We start from the raw sequence: 14,464 nt of genomic DNA, 5'->3' as shown, positions 1-14,464 counted from the left end.
GATGGTAGAGGAAAGGCTTTTAATTCTTCTCTGTTGGATATTAGCTGTGTGTTTGTCATATATGGCCTTTATTATGTTGAGGTATGTTCCTTCTCTACCCAGTATGCCAAGTTTTTATCATGAAAATATGTTATATTTTGTCAAGTGCATTTTCTGCATCTGAGATGATCATAAGATTTTTACTTTTCATTTTATTATTGTAATTATAGCAGTTATTTATTTGTGTATGTTGAAGTATACTTGAATTCCAAAGATAAATCCTATTCGGTCATGGTGTATAATCCTTTTAATATGTTCTTAAATTTGGTTTGTTAAGATTTTGTTGGGAATTTTTACATCTATTTTCATCAGGAATATTGGTCTGTCTAATTGTTTCTGAGATTTGGATGAAGATACTCAGAACTTTTTGGATCTTCCATCTACTTTCTTCCTAGGCCAGTTACTAAACCCAGTTCTGTTTCCATCAGACCCTGTTTTATCCCTTGCCATCAGCTTCTTATTACCAAGACTTTTATAACAAAGTCTTCCTTTAGAGTTAGTAATATGATTATTTATGAATTTTTGAATGAATTTTCTCCCTACATTCTCCTACACTTTGTGTAGCTTCTGTATTTCTCATTGTCATCATTGTATACTTAGTGTCTAGTAAAAAAAATGAAGTTCTGACAACATTCCTCACACTTTAGGGATCCCCTTGATGCAATTTCTCTAGGTATTCTCAAAATTATCAGCATCAAAATGATCAAGCTTCTGAGATAAGAAGTAGAGGTCTGTATAAGTATTAGTGACTGTTATTTTATTTTTTGGTAAAAATATTTATGGAGTCAATATTTTAAATAGGACAGATAAGAAACAGAAAGTTGGAGATGTTATATAATATGCCCAAGTTGGGGAGCTAGGATGTGGACCCAGGAAATCTGCCTGCAGAGCCTGGAATTTCTATTATGTAACACATGGTCTTTCTTGCTTCAGTCAAATTTCTTCAAGGAAGAACTGGCAGTCTGAAGTCAATCTGAAATATTCATCTTTTAAGTGGGTTTTTAAAGTTTTCATCAGCTTTTTATTTTATTAAAGAATAGTTATTATTCAATTAAATATAATGTATACAGAAACCACATTGTCAAGTAATATCATGTCCTAATTTTATTCTGATCTGCAGTATCATTTGCCATAGGATGAAACTGATTGACAAATTTCTCTAATAACATTTATAGAAAACTATAGCTTAACTCTATTAGACATTTGATATCAACATGGCTTAAATATAAATACAATTTCCTATAGTAGGAATTGTCCTATTAATGGTCCTGATTATCAATTACAAATGAGAACTTTACTGATTATCAGTTATATACAGCTATATAATCTGGACCCAAAAAGAAAAATAAAACATTAACTAGTACAGCCCTCCAAATGACTACAATTAAGTTGAAATTATAGGGTGTGTTTGCAAAAATATGTTAAAAAAGGGGTTTTATTTAAAATTGGACCAATAATGTACATCTAAATATGGTTTTATAAAGTGTAATTCAGAAATTCAGAAATACCTGCATCAGAATTGTCACACCTATAGTCTAACATGCTCCTGGTAGTGTAATGCAGGCTGCACAGTAGAACCACCTAATATTCTGAATTAGAATAGGTCCTGCATATCAGTATTTATAAAAACAAACAAACAAACAAAACCTTTAATAAGGGCTTCTAAACGCAGTCAGTGTTGAGAATCATTATCCTGGCATATATATTCTTGGGCGGTAGAAATCATATCCTCTCAAATTTGTATTCTCAGCACTGTACAAAAGCTCCTTCACAATAATTCTGAACTGCAATCTCTTATTTCTCCTCTGGAATTGTCCCGCCTATCTCCATCCTGCCAGAAGCGCCCTCCAATATTTTCTAACCTAGGGGATTGTACCACTAGCCACAATATTAAACTTTAGAATTCTGGGAGTAATTCTAAATTTTTTCCTTTCTTTCAAAACTACAGCGAATGAATCATGAAGTCCTCTTCTTTTTCCCGTCTAAATATTTCTAAAATCCATCCACTTTTCTCTATCTAGCTTCCTATGTCAGTCAACAAAAGTGTGTCACATTGACAATAGTCTCTTAATTGTTTTACCTTCTTCTTGGTGTTCATCTACCAGAAACCTACATTTCATTCAGAGTAGTTTTCCTGAAATGTGAATCTGACCATTACTGTTCTCTGCTTAAAAATCTTCAGTGGCTTCCAGTTACCTAAACACCTCATGTGACCCAGAAAGAACTTCAGGCTCTGGCCCCTTGTGTCTCCAGCCTCATCTTTCATTTCACCATTTCATCATTTCATCTCCGGCTGCTAATCACCCACCCGTCAGATCATACTGAACTCATATTCAGCTACTTCCAATTCCTTGCATGTACCTCTCACCTTTCACTCTCCTCTATTTGTAATAGTACCACTACCTCCTTCCCTCAGCTCAAAATCATGGCAGCCTTCTCTGGCCTGTTTAGTCTATCTAGATAACCCTACTGTAATATCCCATAATAGCATTTATTTCCTATACCATAAAATTAACCTCATACTATTGTAAATGCTTATTAAATTTTCAGTATTCTCAGTCAGTAGCTCCATAAGGCAGTGGTCCCCAACCTTTTCAGCACCAGGGATCAGTGCTCCTAATGAGACTCTAGTGCCTGGCGATCTGAGGTAAAGCAGAGGCGGTGATGCTAGCACTGGGGAGTGGCCGCAAATACAGATGAAGCTTCGCTTGCTGGCCTGCCACTTACCTCCTACAGTACAAACTGGTTTCTAACAGGCCCTGGACTGGTACTGGTCCGCGGCCCAGGGGTTGGGAACCCCTGCCATAAGGGACTAGTTTTTTTTTTTTTTTTTCTTCAGCTGAATAAAGAATGAGTAAATGTTTTAAATGACACACGGTGCAGATATGACAGATATTAGGATCTTAAAAGCTCTAGCAGAAAATGATGATTATGATGACCAGGAAGATGATTGTGGTAACAAGTCATAATACTAATGGACAACATTGTTGAGTGATTATTCAGTGCTGGGCCCTATACTGAGTGTTTTACGTCAGTTATATCTTTTAGTAATCATGTCAAACATACAGTGTAGTTAGTGTTATTCTAATTTATGAATTAAAAAACCGAGGCTTGGAGAAATTATGTAAATTGCATATGGTTCAAAGCTATTAAGCAGTAAAGTCAGGTCTGAATCTAAGCAATAGATTGCAGTTACTACTTGGTATATTGTCTTCATGATGAGGACTAGAGCAGTAGTTACCACATTTAGGTATTTTACAGATTAGTATAATTTTGACATTAAAAAATGAAAGGATTGGAGCACTGGTAATGACAACTGACATAACTTTAACAAATTTGCTATTTACAATAGTTATCATGTACTATCCCATAATTTCACAGAAGAAAAATTTTTTCTGAAACTAAACAATTAGAGAAAAGAGAATATCTGAAAAAGAGCAGTCCTTTACAATATAGGAAATTGGCAATATTATTCCAACCTGGGCACATTATATATTGGCCTTATATCAATGAAAATGTTACAAGTAAGCTTTAAAGACATGTTAGAGTCCTGAGATATTCAAAAACTATTATGAATACGATAAAGCATTTTGAAAATAAATCTGCATACCTAAGAAAACTCACTTTAAAAAAATTTTATGAACATGTATTTTGATAAATATATTTGAATGTATTGATAAGTACAATTTACTCAGATGTTTGAGTCCAGGTACATTTAAAATATTAGTGGTAGAAATATAAAAACTGCTTAGTTAATCATTATAATGAATATGTTAAAGAAGTGTTATGTTAAATCTAACATATTTGACACTGGCATATTGAGTGGTTTTCTTTTCATTATAATAGATATGAACCTACTTTAACGTGACATACCTAATTTATAGCAAGTTATGTTGGTTTTCCAATATGGCAGTAATGTTAAATTTCCCCCTTAAATGCATTTATTTTAAAAAATGTCAATTTCATAGAAAATATTAAATAAACAGCATTGTCGATTGTATACCAATTTGTAGAAATTTGTAGAGGTGCTCTGTGAGTAACTCCACTTTAAGATACAAAGCATCATTATTCACAGTGGCCAAGACATGGAAACAACTGAAATGTCCTTTGATAGATGATTGGATAAAGAAGCTGTGGTATATATAACGGAATATTATTTAGCCGTAAGAAGAGATGAAATACTGCCATTTGTGACAACATGGATGGATCTTGAGATTATGATGCTAAGTGAAATAAGTCAGAAAAAGTTGAGAACCATATTTCACTTCTATGTAGGATATAAAACTGAAAGCAACAAATGAACAAGTCAAACAAGAGACTCATGGACATGGACAACAGTTTAGTGGTTACCAGAGTGAAGGGGGAAAGGTACGAAGGTAGATATGAGTAAAATGGGTCAAATATATGGTGACAGAAGAAGATTTAACTTTGGGCGGTGAACACACAATACTATATATATTATTGAATTGCATACTTGAAACCTATCAACCAGTCACCCAAATAAATTTAATAAAGAGAATACTGTCCTAAATCATTAAGAAAAAATCCATACCGAAGGGGGGAAAAATAATTTGAGAATCAAGTAATGCCCAAGAAAGTGAATTTATTAATACCTTATACCAGTCACTAAAACTTTCCAGTGGTAGCCCAAAGCTAAAGATCAGAGATAATAATATGCCATTTGAACTTAAAATTCTAAGGCCTAGTTGAGTATATTGCAAAGAGACTGCCAAAATGCTTCTGTAGATATACAAAGGAATATTTAATTCTAGGTGTATAACTCTAGCAAGTAACAGGGCTTGGGGGCAGCAGTGGGTGTTTCATTTTTCTGTTTGTTTTAAATAGAGGTGTTCTGAATGTGTTTGCAGGCAGAGAGAAATAAGCCTGCAGAAAGGAGAGACTGAATATGCTTGAGAAAGGAGAACTGATGAAGCAAGTTCCCTAGGGAAGAGGTAGGGATGGCATCAAGATGATTGATAGAGGAAATGAGGGTCTGGGGAGTAAGAGGATTGATTGAGGAGATAAATTGGTACAGAATGAAACCAGATGTGCAAAAAACAAGTGTTATCTACCTTATACTTTTAAGTAGGGTTTTTCCTGTTGAAATGCCTTGATCAGAAACTAGGAGTCAGATTTTCCAGTAACTACCAACATTGGTACCTATATACTACATTACTCCCAAAAGAAGGGCTCTCTCTTATGGGAGTCTCCAGAAAGAAAAGTAGACTGATATTCTACTAGATCCCACACAGTATTAGATGAGCACAGGGGACAGGTGGTAAGCTAGTATCAATGTAAAAAGAACTGAACAGTTAAAAACAAAACAAAACAAAACAAAACAAGTCTTTACACTAGACTTCATATTCTCAGCTGCTATTTGCTATAAAATAGCTAGAAGAGAAATTTAAATGTTAGATGTATAGAAGTTATGCACATTTCAGATATTCTAGCTAGCTTCTTTCAAACTATTTTCTCAAGGTCTTTAAAAAACATGAAAACATTTTTGCCTAGAAATTTTTTCCCCATATAGTAGAAGTCCAAAGTCAGATTTAGTAAGTTCCTAAATGCCTTGATGGCAAAAGCACATGTGAGAAGGATCAGAGTTATGTGAAGGAATTGCAAGTACATTTGTTTGCGAGTTGAGGTTTGTAATTGTAGAAGCACTTTTGCAATCTCAAGTTTAATTTCCACAGTCTAAATTCTCTCTACAGGAAGCCTGGCTTTCTTAAAATATATTTATGACAGAGACCACCATCTCTTTCTACTGGATTTTAACAAATTAAATAATCCAAACTGTGGTGACTTTAAATGATAAACTTTTATTCTGAATATACTGTTTTTGCACAAGATTTAACACAACATTTTCTGGGATTATAAATATTTTTATAACAGTATTGTACAAATTTTTACAAAATGTTTTCATCAGGCTAGTTAATTTCCACAAAAGTGTCATGAGAACATAATAAAGGGGAGAAAAGATCTTTTGTTCACAAAGCCAGTTGGCCTTTTGCATGGATGCACACCAAGCATTTCAATAAAAGTATCCTTAAAAGCATGATACAACAATCATACAGTATAACAACAAAAAAAGACAGCTTTGTCAGGTCACACTGTAAACTCAATTGGCATCTATACAAGACAGTATCCCATTAGTCTCAGAGGAATTTCTTTGAGTTAATTATGTGAGCTATATAAATAAGGTACATTAAGTTATTGGTAAGTGTTGTCTAAGTCTTTGAAATCCTGAAATTTTTTCAATATTTGATACTTTTGTTTTATTGATTTGCTCGTTACAGAAATGTACACTGACTATTAGCAATATTAACATTCTGCTATGGAAAAACAACACAAGTTACAGAAAACAAAATATTTGAAATTGTGGGAAAGTTGAAATAATCAGTCTATTCCACACTTAAAAAAAGACTCAACATCCATTTTGTTTCACTAGATCAAATTCTACACCTCTAGACATTTTAATGTCAGCTAATATGATCAATGGAATAGTTTAGAGTTTTAAATTAAGACATAGAATTTAAGTTTTAGTGGATGCAAAGATATAAATGAAGTGGAAAATACAAGAGAGCATCAAATAAGCAAGTAACACTTGGGTTGCAAAGGTCACTTAAAAGGGATACTGCCTATTTGAACCCAGTAAGGCCAATTTTAAAGTTAATAAAAGGAATATTATAAGAAAACTTACAAATGGCAGCAACACTGTTTTTTTTTTTTGCCCCCCCAGTTAAGCAATAATGCCTCAAGCATTAGAAACATGGAAAAAGATCATACTAAAATCTTATAGGCCCAGGACCTAAAAATCTTTTCAATCAAACTTGCTATGTCATGTTAAAAACCTGTTACAAATATGGACCACGACTGGTGTTTGGCAGTAATGCTGGTTGTTCAAATTAAGAAAATATAAAGAAACCATTAATGAAAAATTTGTTCCTGTTATTCAACACCAATGCAAGACTTATTTGATTTTGTTTTAATGGCAAACTACATTAAGCTGTATGAGCATAACAAAAATTAAATAAGTGAAAGAGTTTAAAAGTTTTTTTCTTGATCTCTTGTACTGTTTAGTCTTTGAAAATCAATATTTATAACAGGCTATAATTTAAGTTCATGTCAACAATTAGAACTCACAGAAAAATCCTAAATTAAATATAACAATTTGATGAGATGAGTGTTACTTCCTTATAAAAAAATAAGTATGCTAAATGCAAGAAGCCTAGTATTAGGGATTAGAACAAATTTTAGTCAAAGGGCACGTTCTTACCCAATTTATTACCATGTATGTGGTTGTCATAATATATGTTTATTGTATAGCAGAAAATAAGGAATTACAGCAAGACTCGTGCATATGAATATATTCTGACTGCAAATGAAATCAAATAGGACCCTGCCAAGATGCCAAGTTTAACTGTGATTAATACAACAATAATTAGTTGATGAAAACATACTATTTCAGTGACATTAGCCATGGAAATACACTTAATAAATTTTAAAGATAATTTTAAGGTAGTTTGTTGTATGCTGGAAGCAATTCAATTGTTTTAATGTGTTTTGCTTATATACACAAACTAACATATTTATGTTACTTTCATATTTAAATACTTTATGATTTAAAATAGTCTAGCAAAAGTTGACAGTAAGTTTTTAAATATTTAATTAACAAACAACATGATTTAAACATATTGTTACTAGAGTGAGAAGTTCCATATTTTTTTTAAATCACTTTGGTGTTTTCTAAAATGTCAATATCAGTTACAAATGAGACTACAAAATCACAACAATATGTTAGAAATGGTAACTGATGTCAACTCTTAGAACAATAGTTGGCAAAGTGATTCCATCTCCCACTACCCCTATTTTTAAATTAAAAAAAAAATTTTAAATAAGAAAATGTACACAAATGGTACCTAGGGTATATTGGTGATGGGAGGGAATTACAAATATATGCAAAGTTAAAGACAAAACAAATATATCTTTAAGCTATGCTAAATAATTGGTTATATCTTTGATATGTGGAACATATTAAAGCATGCTGGATAATGTTAATAAGGATTTGACTTAAAAATGATATATAAGAAAATTTCCAGCATGTACACGCACACCAATATTTGGCATGTTCAAAAAAAGAATGAATGCATTTAACCATAAAAATATCTGCATACTTCAGCCTTCAGCAGAATTATTCACTATAACTAGAGTTACACAATCATTGTTTTTATCCTTTCTTCAAATACTGTTTACTCCTGAAAATAACTTTTAAAAGCATAAATAATATTCTGCTTCCATATTAACCTATAATGAAATATCTGATTTACTACACTAACCATTTTCACCAATGAAATTGTATAAAAACAATTTTGAATATTTGTAATCAAGTATTCATGTGCATACATATAGATTCAAGGTTTCCTGTTTGTTCAGATTATTGTAAAACCCTCATCGAACTGCATGGAAATTTTAGTCAAGTGATCATATCATTTAAAATGGAGACGCAGAAGCAGCAGCAGCAGAAAATGTTGGATCGTATGTGCTACTATTCAAATGAACAAAGAGGAAACCTACGATGAATCTTCACTGAGAACATATATGTACTCTTCAAAAAATAAATGTGTCAAATCTGATTTATGTACTTAAAATATCTGTACATAGGTTTTCAGGCAAAAGCACGAATCTGTATAAAATCCATTAATTCCCATTTCACCATTTACCTAACCCAATCATTCGGCATTTACATTGCACAGTATATTCAGAGTAGTTTAACAACATTTTTAAAGATGACTTAAGTGCATTACACTGCAAGGTTCAGAATCTTACATAACAATAATGTCACTCAGTTAACTTTTCAATGGACTATACTCTACAGTAAGAGAACAAACTGAAAGTTAAAATAGCAGCAGCATCATGCAAAATACCCTTGGTAACCAAAGTTCGTTTATAACAAGAAAAAACATTTTCCCTTCCCCCTAACAAGATTTCTTAGAGCATTTTGAAATATCTGGCTAGCTAGCACTACACAACTTTACTGTGAACATTACATCGAAGCACTTATTAAGGGCTTACATGTATAGAGAAATATGTCACTATTCAAATTTCACCCTCAAGCACCTTTAGTTTAATAATTTCTTAGTTATTATTTTCAAAAACCAATTCGTTACCCCACCAAAACTTAATTGGTCATCACTTGTGTTGTATTTTTGGCAAAGAAGCCATTCTTCGTAAGGCTTTTTATTCATGGCGAAATTTTAATAGAAAATTAGCCATTATTTCTATTTTGACAAATTACATCAATGTTAATCTTCTCTCTCAATATATATATTTCAATAACTACTCAAATCAGGAAATAATTTTTAACAGAAGAATAAATGAATGCAAAAATGACTCTTTTTTTCTCCTAGAGGTTTTCTTGGTAAAAGAACAAAGTGCAGTAAGTCCAAATTCCAGGTCAAAATCAAGACAATTTGTATGATTCATAAACAATTGTGTAGGGAGCCCTTTTACATGTAATCACCAACAGTGCAACAATAGACTCTCAAATTTTTCAGTAGAGCACATATAGAATTTTGCTTTGATGTTATACATGGATGATGCAGCATTCACACAAGTTTAAGGATCTGGCACCCTGACATGCAGCCAGTGGGTGCCTTATGAGTCTGCGCCTTAGCTTTATGCCATGGATGGGCCCAGCTAATGTTCTGCTGATTCCAAGATTGACCCTATGCTGATATAATTGAGGGTTCATGTTTTGGCAGGGTCTGGAGTTTAATTATGCAGATTTGGTTTTGGAAGGTCATAACTTGCAGTGTCTACTGCCAGATAAAAGCCAAAGTAGTACAAACTGGATTCCGATGATGGACCACAGGGAGGGATTTAATCCAGAAACACCACCACAGTCAGTATAATCCTCCTGTTGGAAAGAACAGGAAAAAACAATCCTGAAAAATGTTTAGTAAGACATGTTTCAGAGCACCCCATGTTTAGTTCACTTCTGAACTCACCTTATAAAATTGTTTTAATTCAAATCCAAATAAATTATATTTTCCTAGTTCTTACTGTTCAACAATTTTAGATAAAGTGATTCTCTAGAGCCATTCAGAATGCTTTAAAATTTTAGTTCTGACAATAATGATTCTGACAATAATGAAAGAAAATAATAATGAAGAGCCATTCAGAATGCTTTAAAATTTTAGTTCTGACAATAAAGATTCTGACAATAATGAAAGAAAATAATAATGAATGCAGTTCTAAATAAAAGAAAACCTTTATTAGGATCAAATGTTCCTATACATTTATAAATGTGAGAAATAAAAAAATAATAGTATGTTTTATAATTCCCAAGAATTATGATTTTAGCAATTATGCTCAAGTAAGCAAATTTTGGGTTTTGTAAAAGAAATAAACTTGAGAAGTAAACTTCTATTATTCTATATTTCTTACATCCAGTTTCAAAGGTGAACATACCATACTGCATGCGTAGCATCTGCACCTTCATCAAGAATTAAAATAAAAAGAATAATGTATTTGGACCATAAATAAAAAGACACTCCAAAAACATATATCCTAAACAAGGTGCTAAGCCAGCAAGAAAGTTTTGTTCTGTTTAGAAAACCATAAAATATAAGTAATGAACATACTCATTTGGATTCCGAACTGTCTAGTCATGGCTCATTAGGTTCCCTACTAATGCACGTTTATTACTTATCTTTTATTCCTAATTTCTATATTCTGTAACGTTTTCTACATCCTTTAATTCCTTTTGATATATTGAATTTTGTAGGAAAAAACCCTCATGTCTAATTAATTCCTAAACATTTAAGAATTCATTAATCCAAGGTTCATTTTCCAATAATCAAAATAATAGGCTATGTAAGTAAATAAATATGAGTAAATAAATAAATAAATTTTCTATTCAGAATAATTTTGCAAAGACTCTGAACTCCCAGAGAATGGAACATTGGCTCTTTTTGCTCACTAGCTGCTTTAATACAGTGCCTGCCATCCAGTAAATAAGTAAAATTTCCTTCTTGAATTGTAGAACTCTTTTTCTGTTTAAGAGAAGTCTGTGAAAAAAGAATCTAGTAAGGCAAATTTTATTTTTCAAAGATATGCCCTAAATCTAAAGAGAATCATTTAAAAAAAAAAAAAAAAAAGGATTCTTAGTCCCCATAATATTAGACTTTTCAGGAGCATTTGCAATGTACAATATTTTCTCCTTAAAATATTTTCTCATGCGTCTTTATCTAACATATCTTCTGGTTTTTCTCCAAACATATTTGTGGTGCACCTTACTCTCTTTGGCTTGACCTCATGTGAGGTTTTTCCAGAGGTTAGCTCTTCTGTTTTTTATTTATACTTTCTCCCTAGGTGATCTAATCCAGTCTTACAGCTTTAAATTTCACACATTCATCAATAACTTATACTTTAATCTTTTAGTATGAAAACAATATGAAAACTTTAATATGAAAATGACCTTTATTTTTTTGCAAATTCAGCTTTATTGAGTTATAACTGACAAAGTTGTAAGATATTTACAGTGTACACTGTGGTGATTTGATATAGACTGTGAAAGGACTGCCCCCATCAAGATAATTAACACATTTATCACCTCACATATTTATCTTTTTCCCCCCTTTGGTGAGAATATTTAATATCTACTCTCAGCAAATTTTAATTTTATAGTGTTACCAACATAGTCATCAATTATAGCCACATTTTATTAGATCCTCAGATCTTATTCATCTTATAGCTGAAAGTGTGTACTCATTTACCAACCTCCTCCTATTTCCCCCAGCCCCTCGCAACCACTTTTCTATTCTTTATTTATGAGTTCATGATTGGTTCTGGTTCCATATATAAGTCACACCATGCAGTATTTGTCTTCCTCTGCCTGGCCTATTTCACTTCACATAATGCCCTCAAGGTCCATCCATGTTGTTGCAAATGGCAAAACTTGATTTTCTGTATGCCTGAATAAAATTTCATTATTAATATAAACATTTAGTTTGTTTCCATATCTTGGCTTTTATAAGTAATACTGCACTGAACAAAGGAGTGCTCATAGATTTTCCAGTTAGTGTTTTCATATTCTTTGAGTAAATATCCAGAAGTAGAATTTCCAGATAACATGGTAGTTCTATTTTTAATTTTTTGAGGAACCTCAATACAGTTTTCCATAATGGCTGCACCAATTTCCATTCCCACCACCAAGGTATAAGGCTTCCCTTTTTTCCATATACTTGCCAGCATTTATCTCTTGTCTTTCTGACAATAGCCATTCTAATAGTTGTGAGGTTGTATTTACTGTGGTTTTGATTTGCATATCTCTGATCATTAGTGATATTGAGCATCTTTTCATATACTTATTTGCAGTGTGTCTGTATGTGTTCTTTGGAAAAATGTCTATTCAGATCCTCTGCCCATTTTTTCATCATGTTACTTTTTTATATTGAATTGTATAAGTTTTTTTTATATATATTTTGGATACTGGTCCCTTGTTATGTATATAATTTATAAATATTTCCTCTCTTTTGGTAGATCTCCTTTTAATTTTTTTGGTTCCCTTTGCTGTGCAGAATCTTTTAAGTCATATAGTCCCATTCGTTTGAGTTGATTTTCTGTGCATAGTGTAAGATAGTGGTCCAGTTTCATTCTTTGCATGTCACTGTTCAATTTTCCCAGTACTGTTTATTGAAGAAATTATCCTTTCCCCAGTGCATATTCTTAGCTCCTTTGTCATAAGTTAATTCACTATATATGCATGAGTTTGTTTCTGGGCTCTCTATTCTGTTCCACTGATCCATTTTTTTTTTTTTTTATAAATACCAATACTATACTGTTTTGACTACTGTAGTTGTGCAGTATAGTTTGAAATTAAGAAGTCTGATGCCTCCAACATTGTTCTTCATTCTCAAGGTTGTTTTGGCTATTCAAGATTTTTGTGGTTTCATACATATTGCAGGATTATTTGTTCTATTTCTGAAAAAAATGCCACTGAAAATTTGATAAGGATTGCCTCGAATATGCAGATTGCTTTGGGTGGTATGGACACTTTAACAATACTAATTATTTTAATCAATAAACACCATTGTTCCACGTATTTGTGTCTTCTTCAATTTCTTTCGTTAATGTCTTATAGTTTTCAGTGTGCAGGTCTTTCACTTCCATGGTTAAATTTATTCCTAGGTATTTTATTTTTAATTTTTTGAAGTAATTGTAAATGAAATTATTTTCTTAATTTCCCTTTCTGATAGTTCAATATTAGTGTGTAAAAATGCAACTAATTTTTGTATATTGACTTTGTATCTTGCAATTTTACTAAATTCATTTGTAAATTCTAACAGTTTTGGGATGGAGTCTTTAGGGCTTTCTATATATAAGATTGTGTTATCTGTAAATAAAGGCAGTTTTGTTTTTTCCTTTCCAATTTGGATGCCTTTTATTTTCTTTTATTGCCTAATTGCTCTATCTAGGACTTTCAGTACTATGTTGAATAACAGTGGTGAGAACAGGCATCCTTGTCTTGGTCCTGATCTTACAGGAAAAGCCTGTAGCTTTTCACCATTGAATATAATGTTATTAGCTGTGAACTTGTCATATATGGTTGTTATTAAGTTGAGGTATGTACCTCTTACCATCTTTGTTGAGAGTTTTGTCAAAATGCATCTTAAATTGGTAAATGCTTTTTATACATTTATTGAAATTATGTTATTTTTATCCATTCTGTTAATATGGTATATTATATTCATTGGTTTCAAGATGTTAGACGATTCTTGCATCATTGGAATAAATCCCATTTAATTATGGTATATTATTCTTTTCATGTATTGTTAAATTTAGTTTGTTAATATTTTGTTGAGAATTTTTATATTTATGTTCATCAAGAATTTTGACTAATTTTCTGTAATCTCTTTGTCTGGTTTGGTACCATGGTAAGGCTGGCCTTGTAAAATGAGTTTGAAAGTGTTTCACCCTCTTTTACTTTTTAAAAGAGTTTAAGAAGGATTGGTATTAATTCTTTTTGAGTGTTTTGTAGAATTCACAGTGAAGCCATCTCTTCCTGCACTTTTGTTTTTTGGGAGGTTTTTGATAACTGATTCAATGTTTTTACTAGTAATTGGTCTGTTTATATTTCATATTTCTTTATGATTCAGTCATGATAAGTTGTATATTTCTAGGAATTAATCTATTTCTTCTGTATTGTCCAATTTGTTGGCATATAATTGTTCATAGTAGTTTCTTTGATCCTTTGTATTTCTGTGATATCAATTTTAACATCTCCTTCATTTCTGATTTTATACATCCTCTCTTTTCTTCTTTAGGAAGCCCAGCTAAAGGTTTGTGTATGTTAATTACCTTCTCAAAAAAACAGTTATTGGTTTCATCAATCTTTTCTAATGTCTTTTTGGTCTCTATTTCA

At 31.9% G+C, this 14,464-nt stretch overlaps 1 protein-coding gene across 7 annotated transcripts in view; it reads right to left on the bottom strand.

Moving 5' to 3' along the window:
* Window positions 1-5,838: 5,838 nt before the first annotated feature.
* CACNA2D1 (calcium voltage-gated channel auxiliary subunit alpha2delta 1) overlaps window positions 5,839-14,464 on the bottom strand; it is a 452,371-nt gene continuing 443,745 nt past the window's right edge. For 6 of the 7 annotated variants that reach the window (XM_015599800.2, XM_015599795.2, XM_015599797.2 and 3 more), the window contains one exon: window positions 9,740-9,955. In XM_015599800.2, coding sequence (XP_015455286.1) covers window positions 9,839-9,955 — 117 coding nt within the window. In that variant the 3' untranslated portion in view covers window positions 9,740-9,838. Of the gene's footprint in view, window positions 9,956-14,464 lie in introns of all 7 variants that reach the window. The other variant, XM_015599796.2, reaches the window with a different exon arrangement.

Source organism: Pteropus alecto, unplaced genomic scaffold, assembly GCF_000325575.1.
Source record: "Pteropus alecto unplaced genomic scaffold, ASM32557v1 scaffold69, whole genome shotgun sequence".
Taxonomy (NCBI): Eukaryota; Metazoa; Chordata; class Mammalia; order Chiroptera; family Pteropodidae; genus Pteropus; species Pteropus alecto.
Note: the sequence above shows the minus strand (reverse complement) of the source record. Positions and strands in the feature narration are given on the sequence as shown.